Source organism: Mus musculus, chromosome 8 (assembly GCF_000001635.26).
Source record: "Mus musculus strain C57BL/6J chromosome 8, GRCm38.p6 C57BL/6J".
Classification (NCBI taxonomy): Eukaryota; Metazoa; Chordata; class Mammalia; order Rodentia; family Muridae; genus Mus; species Mus musculus.
Window position 1 is genome coordinate 88,511,005 of NC_000074.6, and position 15,590 is coordinate 88,526,594.

The following is a 15,590-nucleotide window of genomic DNA, read 5'->3' on the forward strand; positions in this document are numbered from 1 at the left end:
GCTCATGGTTCAAAAGGCTTGAACCTATGATGACTTGGCTGTTGGTTCTGAGCCTGCTGTGAAACAGGACACTGTGGTGCAGAGAGTGGAAGAAAAGAGGAACGCCCGTCCTGATGGCCAGGAAGGGTGCATGGTACGGAGACAAGAGAGACCCCAAGAATACACCTTTGGTGCCTTATTTCCCTCCAACACTGGGTACTTAGCCTTCAACATCCAAGCCTTGCAGGGAGCACTTCATATGCTAATCAGACACTGGGCACCTGGCCTTGCTGCCTAGGACACTGGACAGTGGCAGCCAACCATATCGCCAACTAACCGTGGGGTTGAAATCTGCTCTTGGCTACTTTGCTCAGAAATCCCATCATTCACCCCTCACCTATTTCCTCAATCACAAAGCAGAGATGGTGACTGTCACTCCCATCTCTCCTGGGATTTCCTCAGTCACAAGCCATGTACAGACCTTTGCACGAACCTCTATGCATGGGGAAATCAGCTCCCATACTTCCACCTTCATATCAAATACATTACCCTCTGTGTCCAGCTCTGCCTGGCATATAGGACTGGGTGCCATCTGCCAAGGGCCCAGCAGAGTCAACCTGAGGACAGCAAGGACTCCTGGGAGACGGGTAGCAGGCAGTTGTTTCCTCCATGGCGCTCTGCCTCGATTTCCCCCGAATCCTCATGCTTTTTCTCTGGGATGAGTTCAGGGAGGGGCTGATGATCATGAACCATCCAGGGGACTGCAGGGTCATCGTCTCTCACTGCGTTTGCTGCTCCTCTCTCTCTCTCTCTCTCTCTCTCTCTCTCTCTCTCTCTCCCCCTCTCTCTCTCATCCTTTTGAACAGGGTTTCTCTTTGTAGCCCTGGCTGTCCTGAAACTCACTTTGTAGACCAGGCTGGCCTTGATCTCAGAGATCCACCTGCCTCTGTCTCCTGAGTGCTGGGTTTAAAGGCGTGCACCACCGTGCTTGGCCACTTTCCTTTTCTTTCAAGACAGGGTTTTACTCTATAGCACAGGTTGGTCTTGAACTTATGACTCCCCCAGTTTAGCCTCTTGAGTGCTGGCTTACATGCACCATGACACCTGGCCACTCATATTCTAAAGTGTAGTTGCCCCTTCCCCTAATTTGCTTTGCCCTTGGAAAGTGTGGCAGTGCCACTCCCTTATGCTGGGCATGGCACTTAGTTGCTCCCGAGTTTACATGGCCCCTCCCCTGGGGTGAATCTGGAACTCAGGATAGCCCTGTGGATAGCTGCAGCACTGTCTGGGTGGTTTATGGTTGCATGGTTGCCTCTGCAACGGGCATCCCTCATCAATCTGCAGAGTGCCCTCCATGTGCACACTGGGGTACCATCTCCAGACTTTCTCTTCCCTGCCTCCCTGAGCCAGCCAGGCTGCTGCCTTGCTTTGGGACGAAAACACACACGTTATTAGAAGCCCAGATCAAAGGCAGCACCCCACTGCCTGCCTCTCAATGGACCCTTTGTGCAGAAGGAAGCCAGAGAGAGTTAGGATCCAAGGAGACAGGGAGGGGTGGAGGGGCTCTGCACAAAGATACTTGTCACTCGGAGAAGCCTTCGGAAGATGGTGTTAAAAAGGCGCCAGGTGGAGGCCGGCGGCTTGCTGCTGGGATGCAGATGGACAGTCCTTGCTTCTGGTCCCTTCGGGTTTCCCAGGCGAGAGACGGCAGTGGTCTGCAGAGCATCAGCCTCCATCTGCTCTCCGGCCCTTGCCGAGGTGCTGTGATATCAGCCCTGGCTACTTGGAGTCTTAGGACGGTACAGCCAGATGAAGCAAAGTGGGGATGGTGGGGAAGCCTGAAGCAGGGCGTGGAGATGCTGAGGGCAGGCATGCATGGTGTCAACTCTGGCTAGGTGGCCTGCCTTTCTGCTATTTATCTGGCTAGGTGGCCTGCCTTTCTGCTATTTATTTAGGGAGGGGAGTTGGATCAGGACCCCAGTGATGGCAGGATGCTGGGCATTACAACGAGCTGCCGTCCTCCCCATCTGCCCCGTGCCAGATACAGAGGTCACACACAGGTTCTTATCTGTCTCCAGAGAGGACAGAACAAAGTGCTGCTTTGAGAGCTCAGCTCTTCTTAGAACTTGCCTGCCAACGGCACTGAAGAGGAGGGGTGAAGGGCAGGTATGGAAAGGGTCACTAGGAACGGGCTCCACAAGGACTGAGTGAGGCTCCAGTCGCTGCAGTGGTGCTGTGAGGCTAGAAGACAGGAGGAATTGACTAGAGGATGAGCAGCGACTGGCAGCCCTAGGCTCTATCCCTGACTGTCTCTCCGACAGTCTATCTCTGACTTCTCTCTGTTCCCACTCACTCCTTAGGTATCTCTCCAGGCTTGAGTCTTGCTTTATGACACCTGCCGACAGCAGGTAAGGTGGCTTGCATCTGAACTCTGTGGTTCCAACTGTCTATCTGCAGATCCCTGCACTCAGATACCTACCAGTGCTCTCAGAATAGTTTGCTCCAAACAACCCTCTCCTCAGTCTGAGACTTCCACCAGCCAGCCACACTGTGTGTGTCCCATCAGCCCCTGGCAGTTGCTGTCTCCAACCTCTGAATCTTACTTCAGGCTTTGCCCTCTCTTTCTCTCTCTCCAGGTCCTTTATGTCAGCTAATCTTGTGACCTCTAACTTCCCAGAATTTTTAGCATGTAACCCCTCCGCCTCCACTGCTGTCACTCTAGTCTAAGTGACCGCCATCTTGGGGCTAACCTCTTATTGTCACCTCGCCCCCAATCTAGCCCCTCTCAGGTGGCTACTGTCTTGCTTGAGTGAAGCTAAAGCTTTCACTGTGACCCATAAAAGACCCATGCTCATCCCATGTTATCTTCAGCTTCATGGTCTCTTCTGCAGAGCCTGTGCCATCTTGTTATTTCCAAGCATTTATGGTTTGTTGCGGCCTCAGGCCCTTTGCACGTGCTGAGCTCTGCTTTCTCAGTGTGTTGTCCTCCTCTTGGACACGCACTGAAAAGAAACAGAGTGATATATCTATAGATATATAGAGCTTAGCTTAAGCCAGGAGATGCTGAGGGGGGAGAGAGTGGTATTTCCCTTGAGCATTTTGAAGTTTTAAAACTTTATTAATTTATTATTACTACGAGATCATCAGGCTTGTGTGACTGGTGTTTTGCTCACTGAGTCATCTTGCTGGCCCAAGCTTTTGAATTTTTTTCGCCCACTTTGTCCCGTCTATGGTGTGTCCTGTTGTACCTTCCTCCCGCTCCTTACTTGATGTTATTTTTAACCGTCTAAATTCACCGACTTACCTGATCCCGATGCCGTCCTCATCAGCCAGTGAGCTTCACGATGGGAGACATTTTTACCTATGTTGTGCACATGGAAGTCTGGTGTAAGCGAGGTATCTAGTCATCTTCATTGCACAACGGAATTAAGGGAAAAGAAGCGCATGTGTCTCTAGGTCCCTTTCCACCTTCAGTCGCAGCCCTGGCTGCCTGCCCTGTTGCCACTCACTGAGAGCGACTGACCGTTCATGGCCCCCATAGATGGTTCACCACTCTAAAGCCTCACACTCATCTGGGACCTGTCAGAAAGGCAATCTTCAGGCCACACTGGCATTGTATCTTAACAAGGCCTTGGGGACTGGTATAAATGTTCTATACATGAGGCTTCAGTGGTTGACATCAGCCCAACAAGGAAGCCTGGCTTTTAGGGTTCTAAGATCCAAACACAGGCAAGATCAGGGACCATGACAGTCACCTGTCTATATGCCTGTGTCTATATGTCTCCACTTAACGTTAGCTGGCCTTTTGTCACTGTGACAAAATATTGAACATAAGCAATTTAAAATGAGAAAAGATGACTGGGAGGTGGTGGCACACACCTTTAATCCCAGCACTCAGGAGGCAGAGGCAGGTAGATCTCTGACTTTGAGGTCAGCTTAGTCTATAGAGAGAGTTCCAGGGCTATACAGAGAAGCCCTGTCTGGATAAACCAACCAACCAACCAACCAAAAAAAAAAAAAAAAAAAAAGGAAAGATTTACTTTAGCTCATTGTTTCTGAGAATTTATTTCACGGTTACATGGCTCTAGGTTTCTGGGCCTATGGTAAGTAGGCAGAAGGCATGATAGGAGAAGCTGCTTACTGTGTGCATCCAGGAAGCAGAAAGAACTGATTCCTTCAGAGGCACACCAGCAGTGAACCCCCGCCACCTTCCCAGGGGCTTTCAACAGCCTGTCTAGCTAAGATGCATCTATGCAACTAATCACCCCTCACAGAAGCACCAGCCAAGAGATCCATTCATATCCAAACCCCAATATCACCTCTGTCCCCATCTCTGCTTCCTCTCCATACTTTTTTTTTCCCCATCAGCCTACATGGTACCCAGACAGCTGCCACTGCCCCTTCAAATGCTGACTCATTGGTCAGATTCATGGGTGAGGCATCCAATCAGCTGTGTTCAAGGAATGAAGTGTTCGATGCTGCCAACATGGGGGTGGGGCCATCCAATCCCCTGTTTGTGGGATGGAAGGAGGAAGAAACTGAGCCAGGAGGGAGGGCTGGTGGCGCAGGGCATTGCTGGTGATCTTTGCAGTGAGAACTTTCTCTTCACCCCCTTTGATATTTGGATGAGAATATTCTCTTCCCTAATGGGCTCATACGTTTAAATACTTGGTCCCAAGTTGGTGGCACTGTTTGAGAAGAATTAGGAGGTGTGGTTTTGTTGGAGGAGGTGTGTCACTGGGAGTGAGCTTCTGGCTTCAAAGGCTTCCCACCATTTACAGTATGCTTTCTCTGCCTCCTGCTTGGGAGTCAAGATGTGAACTTTCAGCTGCTATTCCAGGACCAAGCCTGCCTGGTGTCATGCTCCCCACCATGACAGAAGTTATGAACTTCTGTCCCTCTGAAACTGTAAGCTCCAAACTTCCTTTTGTGGTAATGGTATTTTATCACACCGGATGAAAATTTAAAAACCAATACACGCCCCAAGCTGAGCCCTTAAAATGCCTGTGTGCCAACACAGAGTTTCAGACAGAGGGTTTCCGAGGCTGTAAGGGATCAAGGATGTCCCAAGGATATGGTGACATGAATGGATTCTCGACCCTAGGAGCCCTCTCTATGCCAGCTCTGTCCCCAGTAACCCTCTGCTGCACTCCCCTCTCAGTTTAGCCTCGAATGTGGAACCTGGAAGGAGATCTAGAACTAACTTCATCCAGCATGATTCAGAAATGCTCGCTTACACTGATATTTCTCAAAAGTTTCCTTGGTCAGCAAGTTCAAGAAACTCTGTTTCTTTCCCTTTCTCTTAGGCAATTGGGAAACTTGGCGGTTTGTTGAGGGACCTGACAAATCCTGAAGATAAAGAACTGGAGAGAGCTGGGGAGATAGCTCAACTGGTAATCTAATTTCTCATTTCTCAAAAAGGGCTTCCTGTGGAAGTATGAGGACTCACTTTGTCCACAGCAACTGTTGTTTGTTCGTTTGTTTTTAAGGTGCAAAGGTATGCACTCCTGCAATCCCAACTCTGAAGGGAGACAGGCAGATGCCTGGAGCTTGCTGATCACAGGGTACTCTCTCAGCATCAGCAAGCTCCAGGTTCCCTAGGGATCCTGTCTCAAATTGGAGAGTGATTGGGAAAAGACACCTACATTGATCACCGCCCCCTCCCACCTCTTTTCTGTGTACACATACACACGTACATCCCTTGCCATACACATGCACCACGTTTACATAAATACACAAAATAAGAACTGTGCATCTTTCCTGTCCTTCAGGGGTACTGGGTATGGGGTCAAGCCTGTGTTTGCATTTAATAGAAACGAAGAAACCCCAAAGGCTCTCTCTCTCTCTCTCTCTCTCTCTCTCTCTCTCTCTCTCTCTCTCTCTCTCTCTCTCTCTCTCTCTCCCTCCCTCCCTCCCTCCCTCCCTCTTTCTCTCATGAAAGAATGCCTAGAGAGCTAGTTTCTCAGATGGGCAGGGGATGCCTGTGCTCTGAGTGTGAGACAACATTCCAGGCCAGGGAGAGTTCCTGCCACAAATGTCTAACTCAGCCAGCATTTGGAGGAGATGGGTCTCTGTCTTCTGGCCTCTTTAAGGTCCAATTACAGAGGGAACCCCCGTGCCTGTTCTGGGCACCCCATTTTCTCCCATTGCATTTCCAGGAGCCAATGCTGGGGCCATGTAGCTCCTGGCAACCTCTCTCAAGCTTTTCTTCAGCCAACTGCCTCCCTGGATGATAGCTGTGGTTAGTGCCCTATGGGTGAGCCCTGTCACTGACTCAGGGATGTAGTGAGGATTCACCCAGGGTATAGAGCAGTGGAGAGAGGCTATAGCCCAGGTCCAAGCAAGCAGCAGCTGCCCCCTGTTTTCCTTTGATCCCCCCCACCCCCCACTTTCCACCTTCAAGGAGCACTCTTGTTTCATGCTCTGCTGATCTTGAGACCTCCATTCTTCCTCCTGGGTTACCCACCTCATCCATCTGCCCCACCCCCACCCACAAGAGGTCTCCAGGCCCCAGCAGTCATAGCTTCCCAGGGACATGAAGATGCGGCAAACGCAGGGGCCCGCAAGGAACCAGACGAACTGGTATCATTCCCTTGATCATAGTCTCATTATGTAGCCCAGGCTGGTCCCCAACTCACAATACCCCTGCCTTAGCTTCCCAAGCGCTGGAATTTCAAACCTGAGCCAGTATGCCTGTCTCCAGATTATATTTCTACTTCTTATGGATGACATCAGGATACGTAAAGCAATGAGAGTCCTGCCCTCAAGGAGACTCAGAAGGGAAGGCAGCTCTGTATTAAAAATGAAGGAGTACCAACTGGATGCAGAGGGGTAGGCTCCTTGATGTTTAGAGAGCGTGTCTTGTGTGCGGAAGGCCAAAGAGGGTTTCTAACCTAGGAAGTGGTGTTTGACGGGAGCCAGATCAGATAGCTTAACCTGGGATATGGGCAGCCAACCAGGATGATGGGGCTTTTGAAAAAAAAAAAAAAAACCTCCTAGCCTTTCATCTGACAGATTTCCCCAAATCAGTCTTGGGAAATCTGCAGCCCATGCAGGCGGTGGGTCTAACCTCTCTGTCTTATCTCTTCATGGCCTTCCTCTCCTGCTCTCCTCCCCCAAAGGATGGGAAAGCTTCAAAGAAAGCGATGTGTCACTGTAAGTATACAGCCCAAGAAAATGGGCCAGATAAATTATTAAAACAGAAAAAGACAGCAAGCGATGGGGTGGGGAGCCCGCAGAGGGCAAAGAGCCACTCTAGCTGGATGGTGCCCTGGTGGCTGCTAGGGAGTTCGTCCTCTGAATCCTGGACAGGTGATCCAGTCCCCACCCGGCCCACTCTCTGGCTTCTCATGCCAGGGTCAGAGGTGTGTGTTTGTAGAAGCCGTGAGGGTCCGACAGTGGCAAAGTCCCAGGCGCCTGGTGGGGCCTCTGTGTCTGGCCAGCCGTTTGGGATTTACTTCCCCTAAGACTCAAGCTGGTAACTACAGAGTTTTAGTCTTTGCTTTTATCTCTTTTTGAACTGCAAAGAGACATTCCCAAGGGGCAGAGGGGATACTGTTTTCTCATGAAAGAAGAAAGCCATGACAGGTTTAAGGAAGTAACCAACGTTCTAAGCTCTGTGAGAAAGGGTTTTGCTTTGATTTCGAAGCCCCTGGCACTGGTGTGGGTGTGGGTGAGAAAGACAAGCAGGGACCCCACAGGAACTCCACTTCTATAGCAGACACTCTGCGGGATGTTCCCTGTCAGCTCGGGACCTGTGACCTCGGCCACTCTCGTCTAGTCTCAGGGTCTTCTCTTCCATTCCCACACAGTTCGCATGCTTTACCACTACACCCTAGACATCTGGGCCATGTGATTCTGGGGGTGTCCTGGGTACAGTCGGTGTTTAGCAGCTTGCCTGGTGTCTTGGACAATACTAACCCTTTCCTGGATGTAAGCTGCCTTCTGTCCTCTTGGGTTTCATCATGGGCACTGTTTTTCGTCTCTCTTCCACCCAGGTCATGGCGGGGGTGGGGGGTGGGGGATGGGGGCGTGGGGGGTGGGGGGAGCAGGTTTGTGCATGTGGTACTGTTCCACTTGTTCACTGAAGTGCTAGAACAATGCCTACCACACAGCTGGCACTTATTCTTTCTTTCCAGATGTTATGCTTGGAATGTGCTGGAAACCTGGGGTAGTGAAATGCACGTCAGCAAAGCAACTTGGTTCTCAACTAGATCATGAATCAGCTGCATGATGGGTAACTCCTTGGGCAGGTAACCCTACTTCTCTGAGGCTACCTAGCAGGATCTGTCCTTTCTACAAGTACAAAAGCCTTCATTGAGGGCACAGAAATCCAACAGGCACTAAAGATGTGGCATACACAGCTGACAACAGTCCAAGTGTGGTGGCTCACACCTACAATCCCAGTCTGCAGGGAGGCTAAAGCACTAACATCGCTTCGATTCCAAGATCAGCCTGGCCTACGTGGTGAGTTCCAGGCTAACCTGGTAGAAGGTCCTTGACTCAAAACAAACAAAGAAACAGTATTATTTTGCTGTTTTGTGAGGTCCCAGCCATACTTGGATAAAGGCATGCCACATGAGATTTAGGGGTGTGCTTAGATTAGCTTTTATTTCCTCCAGACAGGGTATATAAGCAAGAAGAGGGATGAAGAATTTCAGAGGGTCACACAGCTCCGGGTTCCCTTGTCCTCTGAGACAAGGAGGTGCTCAGAGTCGTACTTCACAGCACAGCAGCCACCAGCCACATGCCAAGGTCTCTTGCAGTGTGGCTCTTCTGTTTGAGATGTGTTTCAAGTGTAATATGCACACCAGACCTTAAAGACAGTGGAAAACAAAGAACGTGACATCTTACTAAGTATTGATGTGATTTTTGCTATCTTGAGTCAAACCAACTTTGCCCTTTACTTTTAATGTGAAACTTACTTTTTTTTTTTTTTTTTTTGGTGGAGGTGTGTGTGTAGGGGATAATTTTGTAGCAGGTTGGCCATTCCTTTCACCATGTGGTCTCTGGGGATGGAACTCAGATCCTCAGGCTTGGTGGCAAGCAACTTTAGCAGCTGAGCCATCTGGATGACACACCTGTTTAACTTTTTAAAAATTGTAGCGCCTAGGGCTCAGGACATAGCTCAATCACAGTGTTTGCTTGCCTAGCACCGGCTTGTCAAAGCAGTGCTCTGGGATTGACTCCCAGATCCCTTCCCACAAAGTGCTTACTTGTAAGTCTAAAAACGACCAACCACTGTAGGTCACCTGTTTATATTGAGTATCGCAGCACAGGGGAGCAGGTTTTAAAAAAATGAGGAGAACTAAGTCTCCATTGTACAGATCATAAAACTGAGGCTGAAGCAGTGAGTCTAGCTCTAAGAGCAGAACTGGTTCTTTCCCATGCCCAGGCTCAGATACCAGGATAAGCTTAGCGCGGGGACAGCAGAGAACGTCCTTCTAAGGACCACAAAGGTATATAGTGGAAGCCTTTAAGTCGCCTTCCCCTTTGCAGAGACCTCCCCAGACAAAACAAACAGGCCCTTGGGGTCTGCAGAACTGCAGGGGGGAAGGGGGAAACGGAAACTAAGAAAGATCAAAGATCCGGCGGTTCACCGCTCCTGGCCTCATAGCTTGGCAGCTCGCCCCGATCCCAGTTGGGCACTCAGGAGCCCATGGGCGAAGAAGAGTTGCGAGTGACAAGGGGACAGCTCGGGGTTCCTGTACACTTGTTGTTAACAGGAGTGGGCCTGAACTCCCTCTAGCCAGCAAGGTGTCCAGTTGATTTCTACTGGACTCCCAAATGGGAAAAAAAAAAAAAAAAGAAAAACCCAAAAAACAAAATCAAACAAACCCAAAACCCAGAGTAGTCAAAGAAAAGGGCAGGCAGCTGAAAACAGGGATTGAGCACTGTAAGTCTGGGAAGGGACAGCACCATGGGAGAGCAGTAGACACGTATGCTAGGGCATCTGAGGTCGCCAGTTATAACCTCAGTTTCCCCACCTGTGAACTCGAGCCATCCAGTCCCACTCTGGCAGCTTCGAGGAAATGCAGAGAAGAGGGAAGTCTCAGTGTCACCAGCGAGGGCAGCGCTGTTCCACCACCCAGCGGCCAAAGCCTCCGCCCGGTCCCGACTCAGGCCCCGAGGTTCGCACGGGGGGCTTGGGGCCCAGCACACCCAAAGCCCCTCCCCATCGAGGCTCCACCCCTCCCCGCCCACAGGCCACGCCCTCTGTGGTCCCGCCCATCGGCCAGCCCCTACCCGCAGGCCCCGCCTCTACCCGCCCCGCCGCGTCCGCCTCGCCTTTGATGGGCCGCTGCCGGCCAATGGGCGCTCAGGGAGGCGCGGGGCCGCGGCGGCGGGCAGGGGGCTCGGCGCGCCCGGGCGTCAGTCCGGCCGCGGCGACGGCGGCAGGAGCGCGTCCCGGCGCCGCCTAAGGCTGCGCTCGGCGCGCGGACTGTGAGGAGGAGGCGAGCGAGGCTGGCGCGGGGTCGGCGGCCGGACGCATGGCTTAGGACGCTCCGCCGCCGCGCCCCAGCATGGGGAAACTTCACTCGAAGCCGGGTCAGTGTCCTCGCCTGCGCGCCGGCCGCGGCCCCGCGTCCTCTCGCCGGTGCTAACTCTCCCTCTCCTTTCTTTCCGGCTCCCGCCGCCGCCGCCGCGCGCGATGTGCCCGCAGCCGCCGTGTGCAAGCGCAGGGAGAGCCCGGAAGGTAGGCGTGCGGGCCACCAGCCCGGGGGGCGCGAGGGAGGCGGCGCGGACCGCCCTGCCGCTGGATCTCATTACCAGGGTTGCCTCAGCCCCCAGCCCCGCCCCGGGAGCGCTCTTTGGGGCCCCTCTGTCCCTCCTACCCGTTCCCCACAGCCCGGTGCTCCCACTGCTGACCCTAACCCCCTCCACTTTGGCGGCGGCGTCTTCCCTTCAGCTCCCCAAGATCTTGCGCCTTCCTCTAGTCGCCAGCCCCTACTCCGGAGAACTTGGTCTCTGGTCTCACTGCACCCTCTCTGCTGACCCTCATCTCTCTCCTTCGCAATCCCTGCCTCCCGCGCTCCTTCCTCTCTGATCCCCGAACTCCTTCAGTCAGGGTATATTGCCTCCTCCCTTTCACCCTCTGAATCCTCCTAGCACTTAGGATCTCGCCGAGCCCCCTTCCTTGGCTATTTCGCTCTTTTGGATTCTGCTCCGTCTGGTGCTTGACCCTCTTGCCAAGTCTTTACTCTCCGGGCTGTGCCGCCTTGTCTCCTTCCCTTCACTCTCTGGTAACTTTTTGCCAGCCGGGGGGGCCCAGACTCAATGTCTTCGTGTTCTTCCCGCCTCAGGTGACAGCTTTGCTGTAAGCGCTGCTTGGGCAAGGAAAGGCATCGAGGAGTGGATCGGGAGGCAGCGCTGTCCAGGCAGCGTCTCAGGACCCCGTCAGCTGAGATTGGCAGGCACTGTTGGTCGAGGCACTCGGGTATGGCCCCCCACTCCGTTCCATCCTTTCACCCCTTTTAGCCTTGGGGAGAGTCTGAGGATCTCCCCCTACTCCAACTTTTAGCATCCCGCTTGCACATTGTTCTAAGTCCAAAAATCCCTTCTCAGCCACTGTGTGCCCCACTAGCCCTACTTGTGCCCTATGCTTTGGAGGACCCTTGTCGATCAAGTGGGCACCAGTCTCCTGCCCAGCTGGGCACAGAGGGTTGCTTGGGGAGGAAGTGCCAGGGAGGCGATGATACAGGTCCAGTGGGGTGGGGAAACTATGCTGTGTTTCTGTGTGTGTGTCGGGGGCTGGGGGGGCTCCTCTACTTTGCTTTTGTGGCCAGCTTTTCCACAGGGAGGGGTTAAGACTAAAGGCAGACAGGAGTGTCTGGGTAGAGGGCAGGGCTCTGCTGGCCCAGGATCTGTGGCTACCTCCAACTGTGTCTGTGGCATTCATCAGTGCCATCTGCCATCTGAGTGTAGAGTTTGGAGGCACTGAGACCTGGCTGCCCCCTTAGTGTGGCCCTGAGAGGGAGGGGGCTTCTCTGTAGTGTGGTCTGGGTGCACCCTCTTTCTTCACCCAGGGGGTTCTTGAGGCTAGAGGTGTTCTGTGGGAGCAAGTGGGTTGGGGGAGTGAGTGACTCCAGCCCCTGCGCCTGGCCTGGGACTGGTGTTCACAGATGTCCTGTGAGCTCCAGAACTCCGCACGAGGCTTTCAGATGGTCTGCGTGGAACTCTTGCAAGCTGAGGATCAAAGGATGAATCAACTTTTTGATGTGACATTTAATTTTTTTTTTTTTTTAACTTAGAGGGGGAAAAGACTGAGCCTCAGGTCTGGCTAGTTCTTTGGTCTTGTTCTTTGGGTGAGGGTGGTAGAGTCTTCAGATGTGTGTGTGTATGTGTGTGTACAGGGGTGTATGTGTGTATGCATGTGTGTTAGTATGTGTGTATTGCACCTGGCAGCACTATTGTAGACAGGTGGCGTGTGTATGCATGTGTGAGTGTGTGTGTGTGAGTATGTATGTGTGTGTGAATGTGTGTGAGAGTCTGTGTGAGTGTGTGTGTGAGTGTGTGTGAGAGTCTGTGTGTGTGTGTTGGCACCTGGCAGCATGATTGCAGGGAGGGGGCATGTGTGTTTGTCTGTGCATGTGTGTTAAATGTCTTCTCTCTCTGGATACTTCTCTCCTTCCACTCCATGGCTCAGGCTTCCTCTTCCTGGCCTTCCAGTTTGCTGCTGACTGGGACTGGAGCTGCTATCCTAGTAGAAAGGTCAAAACTGGTCTGAGGTGGGGGTGGGGGGACTGCATTGGAGCCTTTCAGCAGGACCGCAAACTTTTCCTCCCCCACCATTCTCAGTTTGTGATGTACTTATTTATTTAAGGACCAATGAAAACAATCCAATTTAGACACGTGAACAAATGCATTTGCAGCTCAACACAGGCCGAACGAGGATTTCCATTAATCAAGTTTTGTTTTGTTTTTTTTTTCAGCCTGTTTATTTCCATAAAGTATTCCTGCAGAATGACATTTATTTAGGCTCTGTCTCTCTCTCTCTCCTCTCTCCTCTCTCTCCCCCTTCTCTCTCACTTCTCTCCCCCCACCTCTTCCCCCTAAAGTGCCAGGCAGCTTTTGCTTCATGCTAGAGGGGAAACTTGAAATACAGCAAGGGCTTGCTTCCATTGACTTTTATCTTCAAAGCCATAACAAATGTTACCCGCATGTTTTTGGTGGGTCTCCTTGGCATCCAGGCTGGGAGGATGGGAGGGAGGGAGGGTGGAAGAAGGAGAGGAAAACAAAAGTCTGTCGTTTTTAATTAAATAGTAGTGTTCCCAGCAAGAGGAATGCAAGCCAGTAAAAGTTGCCATTGGGGGAAATGAAGCAGGGGGAGGGGGCCCCTGCTTAAGCCTGTGGCTTTGCTGAAGTCACGGAATTCTGTTGCCTGGTTTCTTCCCCCAGCTGAGGACAGCATGGGATGGATGTGCTTGCTTGCCTGCCTTCCTGCCTCACCCCCCTCTCAGAAAAGGAGGGGTCATTAATATTTGTTCAAAGTCCTTTTGAAGATGTGAGGCATAGAGCCATCAGTGTGACATGTGTCGGATAGTTAGAGGGTGGGCCCAGCCATCAAAGATGTTGAGTGGGGGGAGGGAGGTCTCTGTTTCCTTGAGAGTCGATCTTAATAGCAGACCGGGATGCCTGGGTCCCTGCCTGCCTGTGGTGGCCACAGTAGTGGGGTCGTGCATCCACCCTAGAGAATGACCAGGCTGAGCCTAAGTGTGGGTCTGCATGGTAGCAGCCCGTGAAGCCATTCAGGTGGTCTTTAGAGGGGCTATCTTTAATCTTTATAGATACTTATCTTTTTTAATCAGTGAAAAATAACTAGGACATCAAACGCATGATTTCCTGGATGTTCTATCACTTAGGATGAATCAAAGTTGAAAGAGGTAGGTGAGTTCAAAGTCAATACAGGGGAAAATACTGAGTTCAAGCGGTCAGAATTGGGAATGTCAGGAGCACTGCTCACACGGCAGGGGCACTGAGAGTGGCGACAGGCCAGTGAGGAGCGCGTTGAAGTCCTGCCATTTCCATGGATCCCACTGGCATGGGAGGGGTGGCTGGCAGGGTCCTTCTATGATATCATCAGGATGTAGATGGGTGTGGGCTCTCGAAGTCTGCTGGCTTCCAGGGCTGACAGTTTCCTGTAGGCCTGTTCCAGGCCTATCTTAGGGAAGGACTTTGTGTCTATTTCTCTACCTGTCCTGTCACCGAAGAGGCTGAGGGACACATTACTGGCTTATCAAACTGACAACATTATTGTTGCCATGAGAACTGCTGTTGCCTGAGAGCCTGGATGTGCCCAGCACATTGCTTCTCTGACCTTAATCTCCCCATAGCCCTCTGGAGTTGCACTCAGCTGGTGTAAACTTGAGTCGTGTGAAGCCAAGCCTTGCCTTGTTTCCAGTCAGGGGCTCACGGACAGTTGCTACCATGTCCACATGAGCTGGTTGCAGGGTAGGAAAAAGCAAGAGGGACTCTGCCTTTCCTGTGTCTGTGACAGGAGCCGAGTTGCAGACATAGCCATAAAGTGTGAGGGCAGCCACACAGACATGAAACTCAGCCTATCCCCCCACCCCCATACAGAAGTGAATGAGGTCAGGCTCTGCACAGGACATTGTCACCTGTGCAAGTCACATTAACGTTCCGTGTCTTTGTTAGCACATCTGTAAGACGGGCACAGTAATATCATCCATAGCAGAGCTGCTGAAGATAAATCTTGATAAGAATAGGGCCTGGGTTGAGAGTTGATCTTTACCTAGGGATCCTGATGTGTGTGCTCATGCTCTCTGCACCCTTCTACTGCAGGCGCCTCTGGCGGGGGGGTGGGGGGGACCAGGCTAAGGTCTGGGCTTCTGCTTTTCCAGGGATACTTGATGAGGTACAAGGGAGTATAAGCTCAAAGGAGAAGAGGCATGAATGACTGGGGACAGGAAAACACGTGAAGGAAGGACAGTCGACTGAACCAAGGCCATGGTTGAGACGAATGTACTGAGCGGTAGTAGAGGCTAGCCAGTGGTCTCCGAGGGCCGGCAGAAACAAAGCATCAGGCAGCAAGAGAAGGCCCAGGGCCAATGCTAGGTGAGCAGAGGCATCATAGTGAAGCTCTCTAGGTCAGTGGAGCAGTGGGCTCAGGCGTGAGGGAGGACACCTTGCCTAATGTCCATGCTGTGAGCATGGGCACGCATGTACACAGGGATGCGTGTAACCAGGCTCCAAACAACCTTGACTCCTTGAACCATGATCCTTTTGTTCTTTTATAGCAAGACTGCTTGCAGAAATAGGCTGGGGCTTGGGGCAGGCAAGCCCCCTGTAGATCAAAGGCGGCTGCCAGGCACTTGGGTAATTTGATTAGGGGGCACCTAGCACATTTTGATATTTGGAGGAGATTAGGAGGGTGCAGGCATGCCACATGGGGCCAGGTGGGGCTGTGTGATGAGATTGGGAGCTGGCCCAGCTGCTGCTGGGATCCTGGATTCCAGGGGAATTACCCTTGAATGATACCAGTTGGCACAATTAAAAGGCCCCATGTCTTCACCATATGGAAAGTGTTAGGCCTCCTTACGTGGTTTCAAAGCTATGTGTTGGGAGGTGGACTTGACATTTGAGGTAGAGCA

At 52.1% G+C, this 15,590-nt stretch overlaps 1 protein-coding gene and 2 long non-coding RNA genes across 6 annotated transcripts in view; 2 read left to right on the top strand and 1 right to left on the bottom strand.

Moving 5' to 3' along the window:
- The first annotated feature begins 1,553 nt into the window (after positions 1 to 1,553).
- Gm35076 lies at positions 1,554 to 8,541 on the top strand. Of its 3 annotated transcripts, XR_387886.4 has the most exons (6): positions 1,554 to 1,737; positions 2,340 to 2,387; positions 5,286 to 5,372; positions 7,101 to 7,134; positions 7,791 to 7,911; positions 8,118 to 8,541. It is a non-coding gene; the product is annotated as a predicted gene, 35076 (long non-coding RNA). The 3 variants fall into 3 exon arrangements; XR_879058.3 differs by lacking the exon at positions 7,791 to 7,911 and having other exon boundaries at positions 1,554 to 1,778; XR_387885.4 differs by lacking the exon at positions 7,791 to 7,911.
- A 25-nt stretch (positions 8,542 to 8,566) lies between these two features.
- On the bottom strand, positions 8,567 to 10,117 carry Gm35162 (predicted gene, 35162). The gene is made up of 2 exons (NR_168470.1): positions 9,966 to 10,117; positions 8,567 to 8,794 (listed from the first exon to the last, which is right to left on the bottom strand). It is a non-coding gene; the product is annotated as a predicted gene, 35162 (long non-coding RNA).
- Positions 10,118 to 10,337: 220 nt separating this feature from the next.
- The window catches only part of Nkd1 (naked cuticle 1), a 73,546-nt gene continuing 68,293 nt past the window's right edge, over positions 10,338 to 15,590 (top strand). Inside the window, exons 1-3 of one of the 2 annotated variants that reach the window (XM_030243873.1) lie at positions 10,338 to 10,527; positions 10,643 to 10,675; positions 11,283 to 11,416. Coding sequence is in view for 1 of the 2 variants with exons in the window: in NM_027280.3 (NP_081556.3) it covers positions 10,503 to 10,527; positions 10,643 to 10,675; positions 11,283 to 11,416 (192 nt within the window). In the remaining variant the exon portion in view is untranslated. The remainder of the gene's footprint in view (positions 10,528 to 10,642; positions 10,676 to 11,282; positions 11,417 to 15,590) is intronic. The other variant, NM_027280.3, reaches the window with a different exon arrangement.